Here is a 20,371-nt window from a genome sequence, read left to right on the forward strand (position 1 = left end):
TATCCCGGGAAAGCTTCCTCTTATAGGTACTTAGCCTCTTCATAACAATGTCGCTACATGAACACACTGCGTTCTCACCCCTTGGACCATAACTTCAAGGATGAATTTTTCAACACTCCAATCACCCCACAACCCACCACTACGCGGCTTCGACGCTTTCATTCGAGAAACTGCTAAAATTGCTGGAAAATCATAGAATTCCCAAGCCCATATGTTCAGTCCTCTGTGCCCCAAAAGTTATACTCCTAGGAGCGCGATCCACGGTCACCAATAGCCATTCCAGGCAGAGCAATCAGCACGGTCAATCGACAACTACCCACCCCCCACATCTGCCCTCAGTTACCCAATCATTAAAGCAAATTCCCTGAAAGTACGCTGTAATACCAAAAGGGTAGAGAGACGATATACTTTTTTGGTATTAACAGAAGTTGCTTCAGACAAAAGCCCGTAAAGTTATACTGCCCGACAATACTGATGCGCAGTATCCAGCATGACTTGTGAAGTGCTATGCAAGAAATCTGTTCTAAAAGAGTATCAACGACAAACATTTTTAACACAAAAAAACACGGAAATGGGCATTCTGTCAGGGAGGTGGAATACGTGCACTATTGTTCCAAGGAAGCTATGTGTTTTGCGTGCTCAGCCTCAGCTATTGGTTTCAGTTGATACAGTGCACGTTGCACGAATGCCGTGAGACGAGAATAGAGACTAGTTCCGGTATCTCTTGATTTTCGTACCAGATTACCCACTTCAAACGGAGCTCCAACGAGGGCAGTCACACTTAGGCGTGAGCCGAAAAGTCGAGCAAGCGTGTTTCGTGCGTAGGGTTCTTTGCAAGGGCTCATTTCATCAATACCACAGTGCCAGATTGGAAGGACTATCGGATCCTAAAGAATAAAGACAACTATTCTATTAACGAAAACGAATTATTTGACAAGCAGATAATTAAAACATTTGTAGTGAAATGCAAAATTTAAGCGGGCAACTGTAATTTCGGCGCTTTCAACAGCACAGGGAACTCCAGCAGAAGTGAATACTAACTGGCCAAAACAAATATCTTTGAAAGAATAAATCTTGCAATGCATTGCTTGGTTGATTACGCAACGTACCACGGAAGCTTCTGCTAAAAGACGCCCAACACCCCATCGGAGTCGAATGGTGGTCTCAATATCTCTTTCACACGGCATAATCACGCGACCCTTAAAACATAAAGCATAATTCTCATCAAAACGGACTTAAAGTGCCAAATTTAGAGATCCCTTTGTATTTCTAAAACAAGAAGCATACATTCAAACCAGTCTCCTAGAGAAACTTCAAACCAATTTAGATGACCTCTTGGAAGTCACAATGATTAATCGCTTAGGCCACTATCACACATTAAGCAACAATGAACAAAATCTTGACGAAACCTGCGAAAACGAATGGATCCAATGTCCGGCATTCAACAGATCTAGGCAGAACTCCATGCTGGGTTGATAAACACCTAGTCCCGAGAGCACGATATTTCCTGTTTCAGGGTCCCGAACACGCCTCCACACTGGGATTCCCTTACCAGAGCTGAAGAACACGCTATATAGTTTGTTCACGAAACAAATATCAACAGCGGCCAAGGTCCACCTGAGTCTATCGGCTTAACTTTTGATAGAGAGCTCAAATCCATACCATCAAGCAGCAATTTATAAGGCAGAGCCTGCCCAAACAAAATGATGTCATCGAGACATGAATAATGGTTTGAAACCGTTATGAGGGGTTTGTAAGCTGGTCTATTTTTGACGATATCCAGGAAAGCGCCTCCATTTATCAGTTTGAATCGATGTCGCAAAAATGCTAACTTCACTAGGGATGCAACCATCGCAATTGGAATTTTATGGAAAACACGTTGACCAAGTGAGCGCTTACACGCATTATGATATAACCTATAGGCAAGATCGGTGGAGGTACGAGGTACATCTACCATCAAGTAAGACGTTCAAGTGCACTCGTGGGTTAAAAGAAGGGGCTAATTTGGCAGACTTACATCATCGCTAGTTTAAGGGTCATAAAAATGCATATCATGATAATCGTATTTAACACAGTAATTGCTCGTCAGTGGTGTGTATATTCAATACCTCCAAACTAATGTGGGAGAAAGATATTTTAGTAAGGGATTTTACAACGTTTCAGCCCTTGATGATCAAGTATTGCTAATCGCACAGTTACGCTTACATAAAAAACTTAATGCACAATTATCGTGCTATTTCCATGGACCTTTACTTGTAGACTGATAAACTTAGGACCACTAGAAGGAGCTTAAAAGTCGTTTTAGCACCTACTCCTTCTACGGTGCTAAAACGCTTAAAAACTCCTATTAGCAACATACCAGTTACAAACCACCGCACTTTTGGACGTCAAAAATGCTGCACTGCAAAGTCACGCTATCCGCAAACACCGACCACTTCTACTACTCCACCCGACATGTACCTCCTAAGTGGCACTCTGGCACCGTCCCAGGGCTACTCGACAAGGACCACCCTCGAGTAGTACAATTGGATGCAGCTCCTCCACCCATCCCAGGCACCTATACATGGAGGCGGCCCAACCAACCTACGGCGAGAAAAAGCACTTACTCAAAGCCTGTTACATTATTTCACAGCAGTGTTCTGCTGAACAAGTTGAAGAACAGAACAATTGCTACGACGTATGGGAAGTGTTTAAAATGCGCAGATGCCGAATATGTACAATAAGCGATGAAATTGGTCACATAATGATAGGTCCAGACAGACCACGAAATGGCAAAAGTTGAGCACCAATGGTCTCCAATTTGTGCAAATACAAGGCAGATTTGTACAAAGAGGAAACAATGTGGTATCTAAAATATATACATGCAGTTGGAGCTCATCTAAGTTAAAACAATAATATTATGAAACCATTGCTATTGTCTGTTCGGGAGGCAGATTTTGGTTACTGTCGGCCACGTCGACGTCAGATGATGCAGTTCGAGAGTAGAATGCGGGAGTATTGACAACAGACGATGCCATGAATGCATCTCCATTACCACAGGATTCGCTGTCATTCTCACATCTAACTTCCTTATCTGTTGTTTCGGTAGACTAGAAAAATATTGCATATGCAGATGTCGTCGAGGGTAATTGGTTAATGAAGAAACAAAACAAAACGTAAGCAATACATGCGACAATGAATATTAAAAAACACTAATGCCCGAGACTTCTTGATAAAATATTACCAAGAAAATCAAAACTTACTTGCAGTGGACTTTTGTAATCGGTAACACTTAGACTGGTGTTACCACCAAGGAGCACATATTTTTTTCCATCACTAGCGTCTCGTACAAAAGCATACCTAACGGGCTGTTGAGCTAAAATATAACACCATGCACACTTTTCAATCCACTGAAGCACGATGAAGCAGAATTTCCCCAACTACATATGCGATTGGCGGAAGACATTTTGCTAAGCATTGTTAGCCATAACCTCATGGATTTATTATGCAGTTAGTAACATCATAACCCAGTCACAAAGTCAAATGTAGCAAAAATTGGCGCCGACATGATTTATCCAATTGTGAAATCCAAATTTCCATTTTATTTTGAACAATATCATTACTGAAAATCCGAAAGCAATCGATACAATACAGTTATTCAACACAACAAAGTAAAACGCAACGAAACATACCAGAAGAGACTAGCGAAGATGTAGGCAAACAGGAAATTAGAGTAAGGTTTGAAGGCGAAGAGAACGACGCAATCGATCTTGCTTCTGTAGTTGGAGAAGAACCAACATTACGTTTGAGTCCAAAGAGTCGTGAACTGGCTGTCTGTGAAGTGGAGGAATTAGCGCCAATTGACGTCGGCGCAACAGCAAAAACATTCGGTTGACCAGATACAGCTGCAGAGACGATGGTGTAAGTCACAGATCGTGCTGATTGCTGTGCACCGGGAACCAGAGACGACGCCTGAACGCTTCGCAATGCAGTACGCATGAAGGGTGGAGGGAGGCGAGGCACTGGGGAGGATTAACAAGCTAAAGTGTTTTAAGGCCAACTATTTGGGAAAATAAGCATCGATTCACACAAATGTTAATGTCCTGAAATATTCGTATGTAGACGCCTGCCGTGAAATAACGGTCGATAAGAAGCAGCTCAAGCCCAATAGACGTATAAGAAAATAATAGGTTTATCCGGGATGAAGAATAGGTACCGCTATATCCCGTTGATATCTTGGAAACTGGATTGGCCGACGAAGAGGAAGTAGGGACGGTTCCACGCTTTAATATGGTCGGGCGCCTGCGGGAGCTGGAATTAGCGGAGGAATTTGCAGGAACTGAGGTGGTAGATACTGATTTAGTCCCACTGGTTGAATGAGACATTCTGGAAAGGGTGTATTGCTGTCCGTAATTGAATCTACCAGGTATCAGGGAGACTCTGGATACGGGGGTGGTAGGAGTGACAGTGTATCCGGCAATAGGAGTTCGAGGACCCGCCTCCACATACATACGGCCTATAAAGATACCAAGAGTGCGAAATTATTTCCTAAAATACGTTGAGATCACCAAAATTGACTGCCAGTAAGAATGTTAACGCATCAAACATTGACAAATAGAAGCTCCAGGTGAAAATTAATGAATATTGACAATAATATACGAAGGCATTTACCACCCGGTTGAAGGGAAACCAAATTCGAATTGATCAAGGAATACTGAGACACATTGGAGATAAGGGATTGAGAGGAGTGTTCACCAGAGCCAGTGCATTCAGTTGAGATATGAGACAGTTGCGTTTGATTTGAGGCAGTCGAATCAAGACCCGCTGCAGCGCACAAATCAACCAGACCTGCGGCTACAGTGCTAACAGTTTCACTACCAGTGGATTGAGAAAACGAAGAAACCAACTGTTTCTGCTGGATAAGAGTTGCACCTGCTGCGTTAACACTATTGTGAAAAAAAACAGGTAAACCAACGGAAGGCATTACCAACCTTGTGGAGCCACCATTTTCTGTATGATATAATATGGGTTCATTGCGCAGAACCTGCATGGGGCGGATTGGAGACTTGCGCCGACTACTGCCAGATGTCGGAGGGCAATTGACAGCCGTAGAAATTTGATGCAAAAGATCCCCAGCAAAATCCTCAATCTCAACACCAGAATGTTTCGCAGGATTTGTCGAACTGGAATCCACCGACTCCTCCACGTGACCACTCCATTCAGCATTTGCCTCTCTAATAACCGCACCGGCTGAAACAATTTGATCTAAAGAAAAGGTGCCGCGAACTTGGTGTCGGAAGGCTTCGTCTGCATCCGGCAATCCAAATTCTAGAAATCGATTTAATGGAAAATACCCCGTATCAACAGAATCAAAATACAAACTACCTACTAAAGATTGGAAGAATGGTAAACACTAGGCTGAATTCTCTACCTGGATACTCCGTCATTTGCTTGATAAAATCATCCCTTGGGGGCGATGGTCGAGGTACAAGACGATGACGGGCGCGTTTACTTAAGACAAGAGGACCCCGACTCCTTGTAAAATCATTCATATCGTCATTAAGTAAGAAGCCTGGAAGATCCGAAGCATAATCAGGATGACTCTATCAAATGGGTAGAAGAAATATCCCCTGTAAAATTAGTCACTGATGCCTAAATGTGACACTTTTACCCAACTAAAACTAAGGTTTTGAACTAAATCCAAGCAAAAATGGAGCGAAACACAAAATGCGCAATGTAAAAATTATTACACGGCTTTCAAATAAGGCACAATTGCTACTGCTCGTTAGCCAACCTGGAGAGCATCTGAGGAGGAGTCCACATCATGCTTATACGCATTCTTTTTATGTATTTTTCGAAAAAGCGGTTTAAGTAAGTGAGAATTTTCATCATGTTCCATTTCCAGGCCGTGATCTGCATAACTTTCAGCTATTTGGTTGCCGCATTCAACAGAAATAGGCTCATCAGCGGAGCTGCCACCATCTGACAAAGACAAATTTTCCGTTGATTTATCTTGGCCAACCAGGCCTGCAATTATGGGTTTCGGCCTTCTTCCCTTACGACCACGATATTGATTAGCGGGTGACAAAGTTTTGCCGTGAAACCTTTTGCGTCTCTTCTGGAGATTCGCTGACGACGCAGCCATCAGAGCAAGCGGTGAATTTCGAAACTTCACGTCATGAGATACAGCACGTTTGTGCACATTTGCTAGCTTAGGCGTTGCGAGTTTCTCGATGGGAGCATCATCATACAAAAACCGACGACGAATATAATCATTGGCATCCAAACGACGACGTCGAGACTTCGTAGTCTCATCAGTTTGGGAAATCTCATCCATATTCAATTCAAGAACGATATTTTTTGATGACTTTTGCTTCGCACACGGCGATTTCTTTTTGACGGTTCTCCGAGAGCGAGAGATGCCGGAAAAAACGCAGGAACTGGTAAATTTGTAAGCACAAATGTCACATTACCTCTGCTTCGTTTTTGTTTGGGGTGAAATATAACTATCAAACTGAACTTGACTAAAAAGATCGTACCGAACATTTTTGATATCACCCGAGTCTGACGGAGAGTTCAATTCAGGAAGAGGCCTCGCCTTGCGAGTAGTTCTGAGCATGTTAAAGTGAGAAACTTTCTTACCGGATGTCAACACGACGCGAGCTCATAGTCACTGAGGAGAACAACTTAGCAACAAAATTCGTCCAGACAAACAATATGGGGAACTAGGAGAACTCGATGGATTTGAGAGTAAAAGTCGTTTTCGAGGGACACCTAAGGTCAACCAAACATTGAAGAAATCGAATTAAAAACCTAGGGGCAAAGGAGACAGAGCCAAATAACAACCAGTTCGTACCAACTTCGACGATAATTAAAACAATATTTCTCCATTATATATACTAAAACAAAATTATGCTTTCACATATGTTGGTCTAAATAAAATCTTTGATTTGAGACGTAGCTAAACACATTGGAACGATTGTGATGCTGATCTTTTTGGTATTCGTTGGTATACACTAATATGCCCCTTGTTATATTTGCTCACAGGATGTTTGCCATGCACTGACGAGCAATTATTGGAGATATTTTAAACCACAATCGGATTTTACAGCACACCTTTACAATTATTAAGCTTCTTTGCGCATAGCCTTAAGTAGGCCAACAAAATAATCTAGTGCAATCATCAAGACCTCACAGCTAAGTTGATACGATTAAGCAAAATCGTGCCACCCTCAAAAGTTTTTTAACACCACTATTTTTGCCAAAGTAAATTCCCCTTGAAGACGTGTGATAGACCCCACCATCGCTTTCTCCTCTGCCTTCACCCCCTTGGAACGAGTAGGCTAAGTAGGGCCATTTTATTGATAATGTTATGATCAGGTACAGTGATCAAGGGGATGTACAGAGTGCACTTCTCCCCGCGGAAGGATGTCGACTATCCCCTAATGAAATTCTTGGTCACAGATCGCTTCTCACCTGCACGGTATATTAAAACAAATATCGACACATCAGTAAAACCGAAATTGCAACATTTGAGCTCGAGTCTGTGTCTATTTTGTACGAATTGATTCCTGAACTCTAGCAGGTATTTCCACAAAGTGCGGGTTTTTACGTTTATTTAAATTTTCTTTTAACAAATATCAGCTATTCAGATTGGTGTGTGGATTTGTTCACCGCTATGTGAGCGTTGGTTTTGTGTTTACGGTTCGAAATGTGGTGGTCCGTGAGCCTCTTTAGTTGCTGTAACGTTTATAAGGCTGGCATTGTTCTGCTATTGTCGTGTTGAAAACCTACCGTGTTGCGTTTGTTGAACTATTTACTTCCCAATTGTGTAAATTGTTCTTTTCCCACAGGCTGGCTATTGCGCCACTCTGTGGAACCAATGTTTTTCTTCTATTTGACTTCTCTTTTTTTGGGATGCAGCTTGGTACTGTTTGAATGGGAGGAATGCGGATGGATACCTCTTCAGTTACGGATTCGACTGTGAATGATGACTTCTCTCTTTCTGGTAAGCGGTTTAAATGCATTCTTATTTCCATATACTTGGTAACTAGTGTTTATCCCTCTTCTTATGGACATTAGTTTTGTACCCAAGCTTGAAAACATGTTGCTTTGTTCTGTGTCGTAATAAATATATCTGTGCGTATTTCGCATTTTAAAGTAACTACGACAGCACAACCGCCTGATATGCATCATTTGGTTGCGGCAGCCGTGTCTACTTCAGCTTCTTCAGAATGCCACATTTCAAATTCCCTCTCACTTGACACTGCTCAGGTGAATATGCATGTTTCAGTGCATTCGGAGAATAGGACGTCGTTTCGGCCCATAAAGAATTTCGGAAGTGGCGTTGGCGCCTCAAATCTCATTCTTGATGGACCTTCTTTGAATAATGGCTGTTCAGAAAGTACGTTATTTCGGACGACCTCGTTTGTCTACAGAGTTCTGTTGTCGTGTTCTGACTGAGCGTTTTGTTTTATTTTTAAATTGCTGTATATGCTTACAAATTGTGGAATTTTTCACTTACTCATTCTCACCATAGGCGATAATCAGAAGGATTTGGAGGTCAGATATGAAGCTCGGCTAAGTAGTTTGGCAAAGATTCCTGCCTCCAGACTGGGTAAGGGTAACGCAACCATGCCTGACGGCAACGGTTCGCCCTCAGTTTTTCCACCTGCTTTTACGGTTGTACTTGGTGGTATTCCTCCGAATCTCGCTCATCGACTTTTCACATCAACGAACTCCTCGCGAATTTTCTCACAGTCTGCTGCGTCTCTGCCAGTGACACCCTCGGCTGCCGCGATTATCGCTGCCCCACCTAATCCCGATTGCACAGGTTCCCTTTTCTTTACTTCAAGCGACTTGGCTGATGAGAACAATGCCCATTCTGTGGGGAATACTCGCCCAAGTGAGCTTAGGATTTCTCGCCATTCAAGCTGAATATGTGAACGAATCCATATCAAATTCCACTTTTACGTAGCCGGTAGGAATCGTCAATCAATTTATGTTTTATTCTAATTAAATGCAAAACTCAGTTGGTGTTCGAAGCTGCCTTTCGTTCTCATAAGTTGGAGCGTTATTTAATCTGTAAAATAAACATTCGGTTGTTTCAGGTGTGGTTCGAGCTGTAACACCAAATCCGCATTTGGTGACTGTGGTTGCAGGTGAAACTGGATTGTCCGAGGTGCGTTTTTTTCGTGCAAAGCCATAAGAAGAAGGATGGCTACTATCGTTAGTCTATCATGATTTTGCAAATTGTTTGTGAAATTTGATTCTGTCATATTTGTTATAGGTACATTAGTCCGAGTTTACTCAGTTCTGTTTCTCCATTTAGGTTGATGAGTCTTCCGCGGCTGTTGCTGAACTGACGTCTGAGGAAGCCACTGTGAGCGTGGGACAAAGTGAACCTTTCGAGGAAGACATAGACGAATCTATCCAAATCTCCACATCCTAATTGTACTTTCTCGACACCCTTTGCATTAACCGTACGAAACTGAACTTCTCACCATATTCATCTCTTATACATATAAAAGCATTTAAATATATTATTCCGACTTCATTTGTAAATACAATTCCATCACGCATAGAATAGCGTGAAGTTTATTGTTATATTCTGATTTACGAGGTTTGTTTGTCTAAAAAGATACGCGAGAGTAGAATGAAAGTCGATCCAGGTGTCGCAGCATCCCGGTGATATAGGTGCGTGTTCATATGCCCAGTGTTTGCGCTCGTCGGTCAGTAGATGCGTTTTCTGAAAGGGCGAAACTGGGCCTTATTTCCAGGCCGGTTTCCACTTTACTATTAGAGAAGAAGACGAATGGGTACATACTTTGCCAAATTTCGTGGATTGTCGACTGAAGGCTTTACTGGTGACATCTACAGGGTGATCCATATGTTTGTTGTCGAAACTACGTTTAGCAGCTCCAAGTTTAGTGGTAGGCGAATTTTTCTCTCAAGTGCCAGGGTCGGCAGAGCGCAGCATTTGCTTTACTGTTTTAGGAGGTCCATTTGCTTACTCACTCAAAGTTGTACTCCTGCTCTTTTTTGTTCCATCAAATAATTTCCATGGGGTATAAATACCGTTAGAAACCTAAGAAGCTTTTGTTGGTTGGGATTTAACATTTCCTAATTGAACACATTCGGTATTCTGAACTGGCATCTTGCTGTTGAAAATTTTGGAGACCGTCTTAATAGATTGGACAATGTTTCATCATCAATCTGGTCAGGACGCCGCAGTTGCTACATCGTAAAGTCTGAAAGGCATAGTATGAAAAGGATAAAGTCTATCATATATTACAAATATTAACTTTTCTTTATCTTCTTCAGCATCCATTTGTATTACTGTTTTTTTACCTTTATGAGACAGAGGTGAATCTAATTCTGACGCAGAGCATTTCATCTACTGCGTAGTCTGCCTTTCTAGAGGTGGAAGAGAGATGCACCTATGTGATAATCAGGCCGGTTCGACCTCGCCGGCATCTATCACACACCTGTTCCTCCATGCCCGTTTTTCTTCCCAGACGGAAATCGTAAGCTTTCCTAGTTCTGTTCACTCGGTGTCAGCAGCACGGGTAAGGCTCGAATGGACATCTAAAACACTACTTGGATGTCTTCAATACTGTTCTGGAGTTTGCTGCTGTCGTTAAATGAAACTGTTCCAATCACTTTCCCTTGGACTCATTAAACAGTTCGTACTCCCCTTTCGGGGTAATTTCTGAGTTGTTTATTGGTATGAACTGAAGTGATATGCTCCGTACTCTTCCCACGGACCGGTTTTGGTGTTACACCACAAAGGGTCCCGTATATCAGATTCTGGAGACTTTTTACACTAATCTTATTTAGCATTACTCAAGGTCTGCCGTGATTTTGGGCTAAGATCCAGAAGGCATACGAAAAATTGTGGGAGGAAGACCAGCAGCTGTAATTTTTGACATGTGAGTCGTTAGAGAACTCTGCAGGTGAGCTCCAGCCCGTTTGATTTACCTGGAAATCTCTGCACCACCTCCGTAATCCAGTAAGATTGTTGGACTGTCCTTTTTTTCTCTATTCGAATTTTAAAGTTCTTAGCTTGAACGAAGAAAGAAGACGTGTTTGGGATGTGTGCATGGGCGAATTAGAAGCGACGCAGAGAGAGGGTTTTATAATAAATCGTTTTACCCAACCCCAACTTCGTAGCCAGTATTATACCAAACCATTTCAATGCAACTACATTTTGCAAACTAAAAGGATAGTGTTTCAGTTAATTGATAAATAGGTAGGTGGCGACTCAAAAAGTTTATTTCTGGGAACCATACTTCCCTTTTCTAATTCTGGAATCACACGAATAACTAGTGATTGAACAACCGTCATGTTATTTAGACCTACAGCCTTCTTGCAAAACAAATGGCAGCTGATTAGTCAGTAATTTCGAGAGAATTGTTAGCCATCGTAGAAATATTGCATCTTAATAATTACAGAACAAACATATCTCTTAAACGCCCCCCTTGAAGAGGTTAAATGGACGAAAAAAGAAAAGCGAAAGGACATCACGGTGTAAGTCACCAATATGTGTTAGGTATATCGTGAAAGAAAATACATGTTGTCACAGTGTAAAACATGTTGTAACATGCATTGAATTACGAGAGTCATTCGGTTGTCGAGATTTGTAATTCCAACTTACAGCATGGCCTCCCGCCCAGGCCTAGAGAATTCAGCCCTCCTGTCAACTAAAAATGGGTTACCACAGTGCTGCGCTGCTTCAAAATAGCCGCGTGGCGATACAATGTCGCATGACCTAGGTCCCTCGGATGTACTAATCTGCAAAGAGCATCACCTTTAATCAAAGATAATGTTATATTTACTACAGAAAAGTATCCCCAAAAACAAAGTGGCCGAGCTGCACAAGAACTACGTAAAATCGAGACGTGACCCATATAAAACTTTTCCACGTTTTGGTCGGCTAATGAGGGGATCGCGTTTTTATTACACCATACAAATTTCACGTGAAAGACATTTTACAAATAATACTTAAATTATAGTCAGAAAAGAAATAAAGTGCCAAAATGCAAATAGCTGAAATGATGGTAAAGCTCTTCTAGAAAATAAAAAAACTACAATGCTTAAAGGTAAGGAAAGACTCAAAAAGGCAAATCTGCGGAGTGTGAAAAGTCTCTGAAACCACTATAATGCACTCACCTAACACTTTAATAGTTCGTTTTACCCTCGGTTTTGGTAACGGGCCAGATGGGCGGCCTAGACTTTTGGCCATGCAAGGAGTTCCCAAGACCCCCTCTAGGTCGACAATACATGTTCTGCCCAGATTCGTCTTCTTCTGTCACTAGGGTAGTCTGGGAAGAAAATGGTTAATTTGCTTGTTTTTGTTTAGTTAAAAATAGTATCAAGATTGTAATAGTTTTTTTACTTTAAGAGTCCAATGAAGTGATACAAGAAGTCGATGCCGTTAGAAGTAAAATCATGCAAAGTGCTCTAGTTCCAAGAGCTTACAGAAATCAACAGCATTTTGCAGGGCTAAAAAGTATTTCCGCGGTTAAACAACAGCATCACTTACCAAAGAAACACATGCTTAATCTCTTAAGTCTTTGGTAAATTGTAACATCAGTACACCGTACAGTGCAATATGTTTCCATCCATACAATGTTCTTGGCCCGAGGACATGAATCCAGGGACAGAATTTTAAGGCTCTAACAGTTTGTTTGACTCCGTGCCGAATCACGCGGACGCTTATGTTCCAAAAATATTCCTTTTAAAAAGGAGGCGAGTGGACAAAACGGATTCCGTGATTGAGCTGTCAACATCTTCCAACCCAGAGAAAAGCCCCGGGTCCAAATCTTCTTAAATTTGTATCACTCTTTTACTTTAAGCAATAAACATGTCAAAATCACTTCAGCCTGGGTGTTCTAAGGGTATGAGCGAGACTCGTCCTGCACTTAGGTCTCTGCAGACTGTACTGACGTTTCATGGTTAGCATCCGGACTACCCTGATAGCTTAAGCTCCTACAAAAGACGTAGAGCTCCGGAGAGGGAAAAACGGTGCGAATGTCACGATTATTTATCTCTGAGGTTCATGCAAGTAGCTTTTTGGTAAGTAACAATAAAATCTGAGCCATTTGTTTCTCTGAATCAATACTAATACCATTGTAGAATACGTCTAGGAATAGGAACTCATAGAATAAATTTCAAAATATCACTAAAAAATAGGATATGCTACTTGATATCATTTTTAGCATAACAACCTTTTTGCGCAGTTTTAAAAATATTTATATTAATATTTTTAGAAAGGAAATGCGCTTGACTTCATGAGTGATGTACAATTATTTTAATGTTCTTTATTTTAGGCGCGAAATATAAGTGCACTATGTGTTATCGGTGGGTGGTTTTGAGAGCAGTGTTTAGGTATGATTACTTGCCTCAGAAAGTGTTCTAAAGAATCCCAATTCTGTTCTGGTGTTCATCTAGATTACACTCTCGAGGAAACACTGGAAAGCTTTATTATGGAGAAGCGTCTTACCTCAAAGACCAAGTTAGTTCAAGAAGACGTTACTGACACCAACAACAAAGGTGTAAAAGCAGCCAAGGTGCTGGAATGCCACCAAAATGTCCAAAGTATAAATCAACAGGACGTAAGTTTCAGTGCAATTATGTGGGGTTTATTAAAATATCCTGAAGGCTAAAATTTGTAATGGCAGTAAATCAAGAATAACTGGGTCCCAAAATTAATTATCCTAACTCAATTTTATTAGTTTTGGCTTTTGTAGCGAGTACTATCAAGATTTTTTGGTCTATGCTGTTTCAACCTTTTCATTTAACGTGCCTATCATGCATTCCTAATGCCATTTCCAGGTGTGTTCTTATGTGTTCCAGAACTCCGATAAATTTACGGAGCAAATGAAGCGGCCGTTTTTGCGTAAAAATCAGGGTCGTGGTGCGTGGTGTTCTCGTTTACGTCCTTTGGGAGGGAAAGCAGCCCCTGAACCTGCATCAAACCCCCCACTTGTTTCCACGGTCAATCAAACCCATAATCCAACAAACTGTGAAGCATTCCAAAGGAAATATGATTGTCAGAACTCTGAAGAATGTTCTGGGCAATCAATGGAGTGTAGTGCTTTTATTGCAAAACTCGACGCTTTGAATGGTTTTAACGGTAAAGTATACGACCAAACGGGACTTCAAAATGATATAAAGGAGGGCTTGGTTGTGAATGAGGATGCCAAAGCAGACTTTGTTGGTGACGACAGAGAGCTTAAAGAATTTGAGTTTCTCGAACGTTTTACTGAAAAGCACACATACGTCCATAACAACAGTGAACTTGAAAGAAATCACCTTGGTGGGCGGTCGAGCGGGACAGTTGATGTAACAGCGTCTGTGGGGAAGTCTGCTTCTCTTCCTGCTCTAGATGAAGATAATTTGCCAAGAAATAGTCGACAATTAGCCGATGGAGACAAATCTAAGGAGGCGTAGGCTGACTTTTTTATTATCCAATGTTTTGTTAAGATAAACAAGAAGCTTCCTCGTACCGTACTACTAGACATTATTGTTAGCTGTGCCTGATTTATCATTGCTTCCTACGTTAAGATTGTAACTGCAGGATTTTAATCCTTGGGAACGTCTTCAATATACTAAATAGTTCCTGAAAATTTCATGTAGAACGTAGATGGGTCACATATTTGCCTATATACTACTCTTTGAGGTCGAATCCACTTTAAACCCACTTAACAGTGGTGTCTCATGTTTTTTGGATGTCGTTTAATCTTGTAGGACCCATCGCTTCATTTGCAATCTGCATGCTAACCATATGGATTCGGAGTGTCCCAAACGTCCCCACTGTAAAAGCTACCAATCTTTATCTCAAAACCCCCTTGTCAAGAATGCTCATCCTGCAATAGAATCAAGTTCTCCTGATTTGGATGACCACGTACCATGGAAGGATGAGGCGAATTTTGAAGCCTCAGTGGGTAAGATTTTGCTGACGGCATAGTACGAGATGTTATCCGTTCATAAACTTTGGTGATTTAGTTTTTATTTAGATTAATTTATTCCAATTTGAATCTACAAAACGTTGCTGAGATACGTATATGTAAAAATTATGCCTATACTTTGTTAATTGATTAAAAAAACCATGTTAGCAACAAAGTACATTCGTTTTCGAAAGATGGCCAGTGCTTTACTCTACGGTAAAACGTTAGTGTTCATTTGCTTATCAGCCTATCGTCTTAACAGAGTGCCTCATTTAAAGGGTTTTTGCCTATTGAATTGACTGATTTTAATTCCAAAATCTTTCTTCCTGATTTTTATTTTATAAGATACGAATTCTAGCCGACGACAGCCTCTTCCTAGCGTACGCTTCAACATGCCGACTGACTGTCATCGGCCTAAACTTGGGGATAAAAATTCCTTCAATGGCGGCTCGAACTCGGTAATTTATGAAGATTTTTCACAAACACCACCCTTTGTCATTCATCTTAAGAGGCATATTTTCAGTAAGTGAATTATGAATCCTACGTTTTCTACACGCTGGTAGGTTTGTGCACAGTTATTACGTTGATACATTTCAAAAGTAGACTTTGGAGGCCAGTTTGTTGTAATTTTTCTTTTCCATGCCATTTCTACATTCGTAAAATTGTTTGCCTTCATCATCATGATAATTTTTAGCAACAGTTATTTATTTATAGTTCGCTTTTTCCCTTTCTATCAGGGCAGTGACGTTTTTGACCGTCCGTCTCCGTCCACTATCCAAATTTGGATAGCGCGTCTGGAGGCTGAAGTTAATCGTTTCAACAGCGAAAACACAGCCTTGGTAAAACTTAAGGCCGAAAGAGAGGAAGTAGGTGACATTGGCGTTTGGACTCTGAGCGCCCTCTGCTGGAGTCAATGATTATTTGGTTCCCAGTCATCTCGTGTCTTGGCCTTGTTTAGTCTTCTCACTTAGATGCTAATGTAGTTGTTTGATTTAAAAGAATGAAGTTTGCGAATGCATAACGCACACAGTATCCATTTAAATTCGTGATCAATTGTTAAAAATTCTCGACACTGTACATATTTTTCCTTTAAGTTTGCCAATTGATATACGTTTGGTGGGTATGAAATACAGCCATGTCAAGATATGGTCGTTTTCTCGGTCTTTATTTATGCTTTAAATTGAATATATGGTGCTTCCGGCAAATTAGGCTCTCTCTGCACTGAAGAAAGAGAAAAAGGAGTTCGAGGAATACAGGGCAACTACGATGAAGGAGTTCGAGACCTTCCGACGGGAGGAGATCATCAAGCTCAAGTACGTTTGCTAATCCACTAAACTGTTTTTCCCTGACTTCCCGTAAGTTTAGACTTTTGACATAACACTATTAGGACCTTGGGGTGGAATTCCTAATAAGCGACATGAGCCGCCTTTGAAATTGCGCTTGCTTCATGAACAGGTCTCAACGCCAACTAATTCCCTATTATTTTGCTGACCATTTTAAGCTGCTTCAGGTGATTAATCGGTCAAAGAGAGCTTCCAGTAATAATCGATCTCTTAACATTTTACCAACATTTTTTAATAAGTATATATCAATTGTGCGTTGGCCCCTATCCGACATCAGCCCACTTTTTGGCTCGTCTATAGAAAGGACCGAAAGGTGTTATGCGACTACCAAAGGAGTTTGCATTCAATGCCGCAAAAGCGTGATCGTGAAGAAATTGAGCGACTAAAGCAGCAGGTAGATGTTGGCGTTTAATACTTTCCACAGAAGTCACTTGATTCCATTAACAAAATAACAGAAATTTCCGATTACTATCATCAGCTCAGATGGACCAACACGATCATAGACCTATATTTTCACAAGAGTTCAATTTGAAGGCCTTGAAAGTTATCTGTTACAGAGACTAATTTTTTGCCTTGTGTCACAAAATTTTCAAAAATTATTTCATATTCCACCAGTGAGTGCAGTTGCGAGTGAATTAAAAGCACATTTTTCCAATGTAGATTTGTGAGGAGAAGGCAGAGGCTGCACAACGAGAAATACGTCTCCAGCATCAACTCGGTTGGCAAAAAATACGAATAGAAGAGCTGACTGCTGAAAAAACTGAACTTGTTGAGCGTATTAAACGGCTGGAACAGGCCCGACTTATGCTGCGGAGCACGGTCGTCGAGGAAAGGGCGAACCAGGCGTTGAAAACTTTAAATCAGTTCCACAAAAATGTGATTATATTGGCTGAATTGGGTTTGTCAAAACTGTGATGCTTCATCGCATTTTTTCAAACTGAAACCACAAAGCTCATCAATGACTAATCGATACGTGTTCGTGAACATTCCATTAAAATCTGTGACGATATGCCTCCCACCGCATGCATTAAGTTTTGCTGCTGTGGCTTTGGTTTGCATTGCTCTATCGCTGTCATGAGGTATCAGTAATGCTGTAACAAATATGTTCCTCACAACTTGCAACCTAGTTTGCATATTTAGTTTTGAGTATTCTTAATTGCGGTTTTCGATTAGCTATTTAAGTACTCTCCCTTCCTGAATGTTCATGTCTTACATAAATATTACTAATTCATCACTAATTTTTAGGTTTGTACAATGCCGATTTATAATTTAAGATGTGTTATGGGTTCTTTTTTTTCTCCCATGGCTCTAAGAGTCAGAACCGGCTCAGTTCTGTTCCACAGGTCATTGGCATCAGTTCGCACGCCAAGACCCTGGAGGACTCGCTAAACGGTGAGATGGCGAAGGCGCGAGCAGATTCTGCCGGTACAAACTCTGAAAGGCTTGTCGCTATGCCCTCGGAACCATCCCCCTCCAGATCCACCGGTGCGTATTTGGCTAAAGGAGCCATGAAGGAGTCACCCAGATCGCCGTCTGCCTGCGTTTTTCCTCACCCCCCTACTAGTATTGCTACAGGCTTGTCCCAGCAGGGAGCACGGACATCCTCGGATATTTTGGAATTCTGCAGAGAAGATACCAATACAAAGTGAGCCAATTTATTGCGATATTGGTGTTGCGCTTCCATTTTTATGCAGTCGTCTTTTTTTTCTTTGTGTTTGGGATTTAGTCAATTGTGTCGTCCGTTACGTGCGGCTCCAGATCGGAATCGTGGACCCGTCATTCACGAAGTTTATCATCCAGACGGTTCTGTAAGCTCTCAAATGTATTTTTATCAAACTTAGTTCTTTGATGTGCAGTCAACACATTTGCTTATGATTTTTATTCCTGTCTCACTATATCTTAGTTTACAATTGTAACCGTATACAATAAATATGCTGTTGCCTATTAGAGAAGTTTTATGCAAGATTTTCCCTAACCGCATACTTCATTTAGTGCCATTAGAAATTCTTCTAGAAGCAAAATTATCACACAAAACTTTGTAAACCAGTCCTCAATAATGCCAACTTAGCTGAATTCATGAATCTGCGTTGTTTTGATGCAAAAATATTGACGTTACTTCGTTGATCCGGTTCCATGGTATGAGCTCTTCTGTTAGAGAGAGTGTTTACTAATCTATGTTAACCTTTTCTAAATAGTTGTTGTACAATCGCATTATCATGATTTTAGTTGGAAAGGCTGTATCGTGACAGTTCAAGGGCAAGGGTGTATGGTAATGGTACAACGAAAGAAATTTGCCCCGATGGGGTCTTGTCAGAGGTTTGTCCCTCCAACAGTGATGCCAAGCAGACACTGGAAGATGGTACAATCGTAAGTGACTGTAATTTACTTCTTGATGCAGTAATTCTCAATTCATTGTAAATCTAGGCGAACTATGTTCCCCATTATCTGTTATGTGAATCCTTCATAGAATTTTGTAGCGATGACTTCACAGCCCGTAACTAGTTATTTCGATAGTTTTCCACTCAAATTAATTTTTAAAAAAATGTTCCAAACATTTGCATACCACTAGTTATACAACTATGCATCCGACGGTGCAGTAAAAAGTACACTTCCTGACGGGGCCAAAGAAATTGTCTACAAGGAGTAAGTACTGCCAATGTAATTAATTTTGGATTTGTGTGCAATCAAATTTTGCAGTCGATTATCAAGGACAAATTCAAAACAAGTGATGTGGAAATTTGAGTCACAAGTACCACACCTCATCATAACACATTCCTACACAAAATTCTGATTTCATTGGCCGATAATGACCCAAGACGAATCGATACCCAGCTGACACCTCTCCATCTTGAATCAGGCAGTTAGGGAACAATGCAAAAACACGAACACTAGGGGCGGTGAAGGTACCTGAAATTGCAACAAAAACGTGGTTGTTATTTGATCAATGTGATAGTCATCCGGAGAACGCAAACTATAATATGCATTCATAATCCTTATTTAGTCAACATCACGGCCAGGATTAATAAAGTTTGGAGCTAATTCAATTTCTCATTTTAACAAAGGATATATGGTGTTTAGCCGTTTTCATTGGAGAGTGTTTCGTATAATAATGAGAGGAATCAAGTAAACTATCCTAGGCAAGTGCCTTTGATGTCTAAGCTGTCAAATTATCTGGTCCAAGTTTGTGCAGCCGTTCATTCTCAGCCTCAAGAGTCGCACAACTCTTGTAGCCCTGCTCACTATAGGACAGTCGCCACCCAGTCGGTGGTTGTGGGGGAGTCCAACCTTCCTGATGGAATGTCGGTCCAGATATTTTTAAACGGCGACAAGATCATCAGCCTACCCAATGGCCAGAAGGAGTTCCATTGCGCAAAGTTTAAGGTAGGTATTCGCATTGTCTCAAGCTCTTGTTGGCTACATCATTTTTAAATATTGCGCATAACAGAAATTTGAGTTTTTATTTCATCCCCACTCCATCATCTTGAGGTCGCTGCACTTAATAATCACTTTTGAGAAGACTTTTCGTGCCAGTGCCGTGTTCGTTTGTGCCTCTGATTGAAATTTAATAGAGACGAATCTACCCAGACGGTACGGTAAAGACGGTGTTCAAGGATGGCCGGCAAGAGACCCGTTACGCATCGGGTCGAATTCGCATAAAAGATAACGAAGGGAATCTCCTGGTGGATACCCGAATAGCGCCAGTGTCTCGAAGTGCTGTCGCTGACTTAGCACCCCTTCTTGGGCCATCTCAATAAATTACCCGATAGTTATGTATAATTGTCACATTTATTAGGAGTTATTTTGTCCATAAAAACTTGGGGCTTATTTTATCCACCACGAATGCTTTACTGCTTTGTAATGCTCTTTTTTGAAATTATTGTCCAATGCTATCCGTTTCCACTGTTACGACCCTTAACAGCTCCATCTGTACCAATTATTTACTATTAACAAGAAATTTATGTCCAATGCCTCAGATAAACCTGCTTAATTTTCGAGGGAGTGTTATCAAAGGGTACCACTGTGGACCTTAAGGTAGCACAGCTTTCGTGCTTTGGCCTCCAGGTCCGTAAAAAGATCTTGACCGCTACAGTCCAGATG

At 41.1% G+C, this 20,371-nt stretch overlaps 3 protein-coding genes across 3 annotated transcripts; 2 read left to right on the top strand and 1 right to left on the bottom strand. All coding sequences in view use genetic code 11, as the record gives it.

Annotated features, from left to right (window-relative positions):
* Positions 1-605: 605 nt before the first annotated feature.
* On the bottom strand, positions 606-6,647 carry EGR_00135 (Tafazzin; the record flags this gene model as incomplete). The annotated part of the gene is made up of 13 exons (XM_024489384.1): positions 606-887; positions 1,110-1,199; positions 1,410-1,630; positions 1,663-1,950; positions 2,945-3,073; positions 3,672-4,001; positions 4,196-4,495; positions 4,651-4,925; positions 4,971-5,307; positions 5,411-5,582; positions 5,774-6,419; positions 6,453-6,590; positions 6,622-6,647. 13 exons carry the CDS (start codon positions 6,645-6,647, stop codon positions 606-608), a joined length of 3,234 nt encoding a protein of 1,077 aa, XP_024356062.1.
* Positions 6,648-7,376: 729 nt separating this feature from the next.
* Positions 7,377-9,430, top strand: EGR_00136 (hypothetical protein; the record flags this gene model as incomplete). Its single annotated transcript, XM_024489385.1, has 6 exons — positions 7,377-7,521; positions 7,925-7,987; positions 8,141-8,383; positions 8,519-8,884; positions 9,090-9,160; positions 9,311-9,430. 6 exons carry the CDS (start codon positions 7,377-7,379, stop codon positions 9,428-9,430), a joined length of 1,008 nt encoding a protein of 335 aa, XP_024356063.1.
* A 3,940-nt stretch (positions 9,431-13,370) lies between these two features.
* On the top strand, positions 13,371-20,028 carry EGR_00137 (Centromere protein J; the record flags this gene model as incomplete). The annotated part of the gene is made up of 14 exons (XM_024489386.1): positions 13,371-13,595; positions 13,837-14,429; positions 14,731-14,927; positions 15,276-15,388; positions 15,668-15,796; positions 16,140-16,243; positions 16,574-16,667; positions 16,934-17,149; positions 17,587-17,918; positions 18,000-18,081; positions 18,500-18,640; positions 18,843-18,916; positions 19,519-19,654; positions 19,843-20,028. The coding sequence occupies 14 exons, from the start codon at positions 13,371-13,373 to the stop codon at positions 20,026-20,028; spliced, it is 2,622 nt and encodes an 873-aa protein (XP_024356064.1).
* Between the last annotated feature and the right edge of the window lie 343 nt (positions 20,029-20,371).

The sequence above is a fragment of the Echinococcus granulosus genome (genome assembly GCF_000524195.1).
Source record: "Echinococcus granulosus chromosome Unknown EG_S00001, whole genome shotgun sequence".
Lineage (NCBI taxonomy): Eukaryota > Metazoa > Platyhelminthes > Cestoda > Cyclophyllidea > Taeniidae > Echinococcus > Echinococcus granulosus.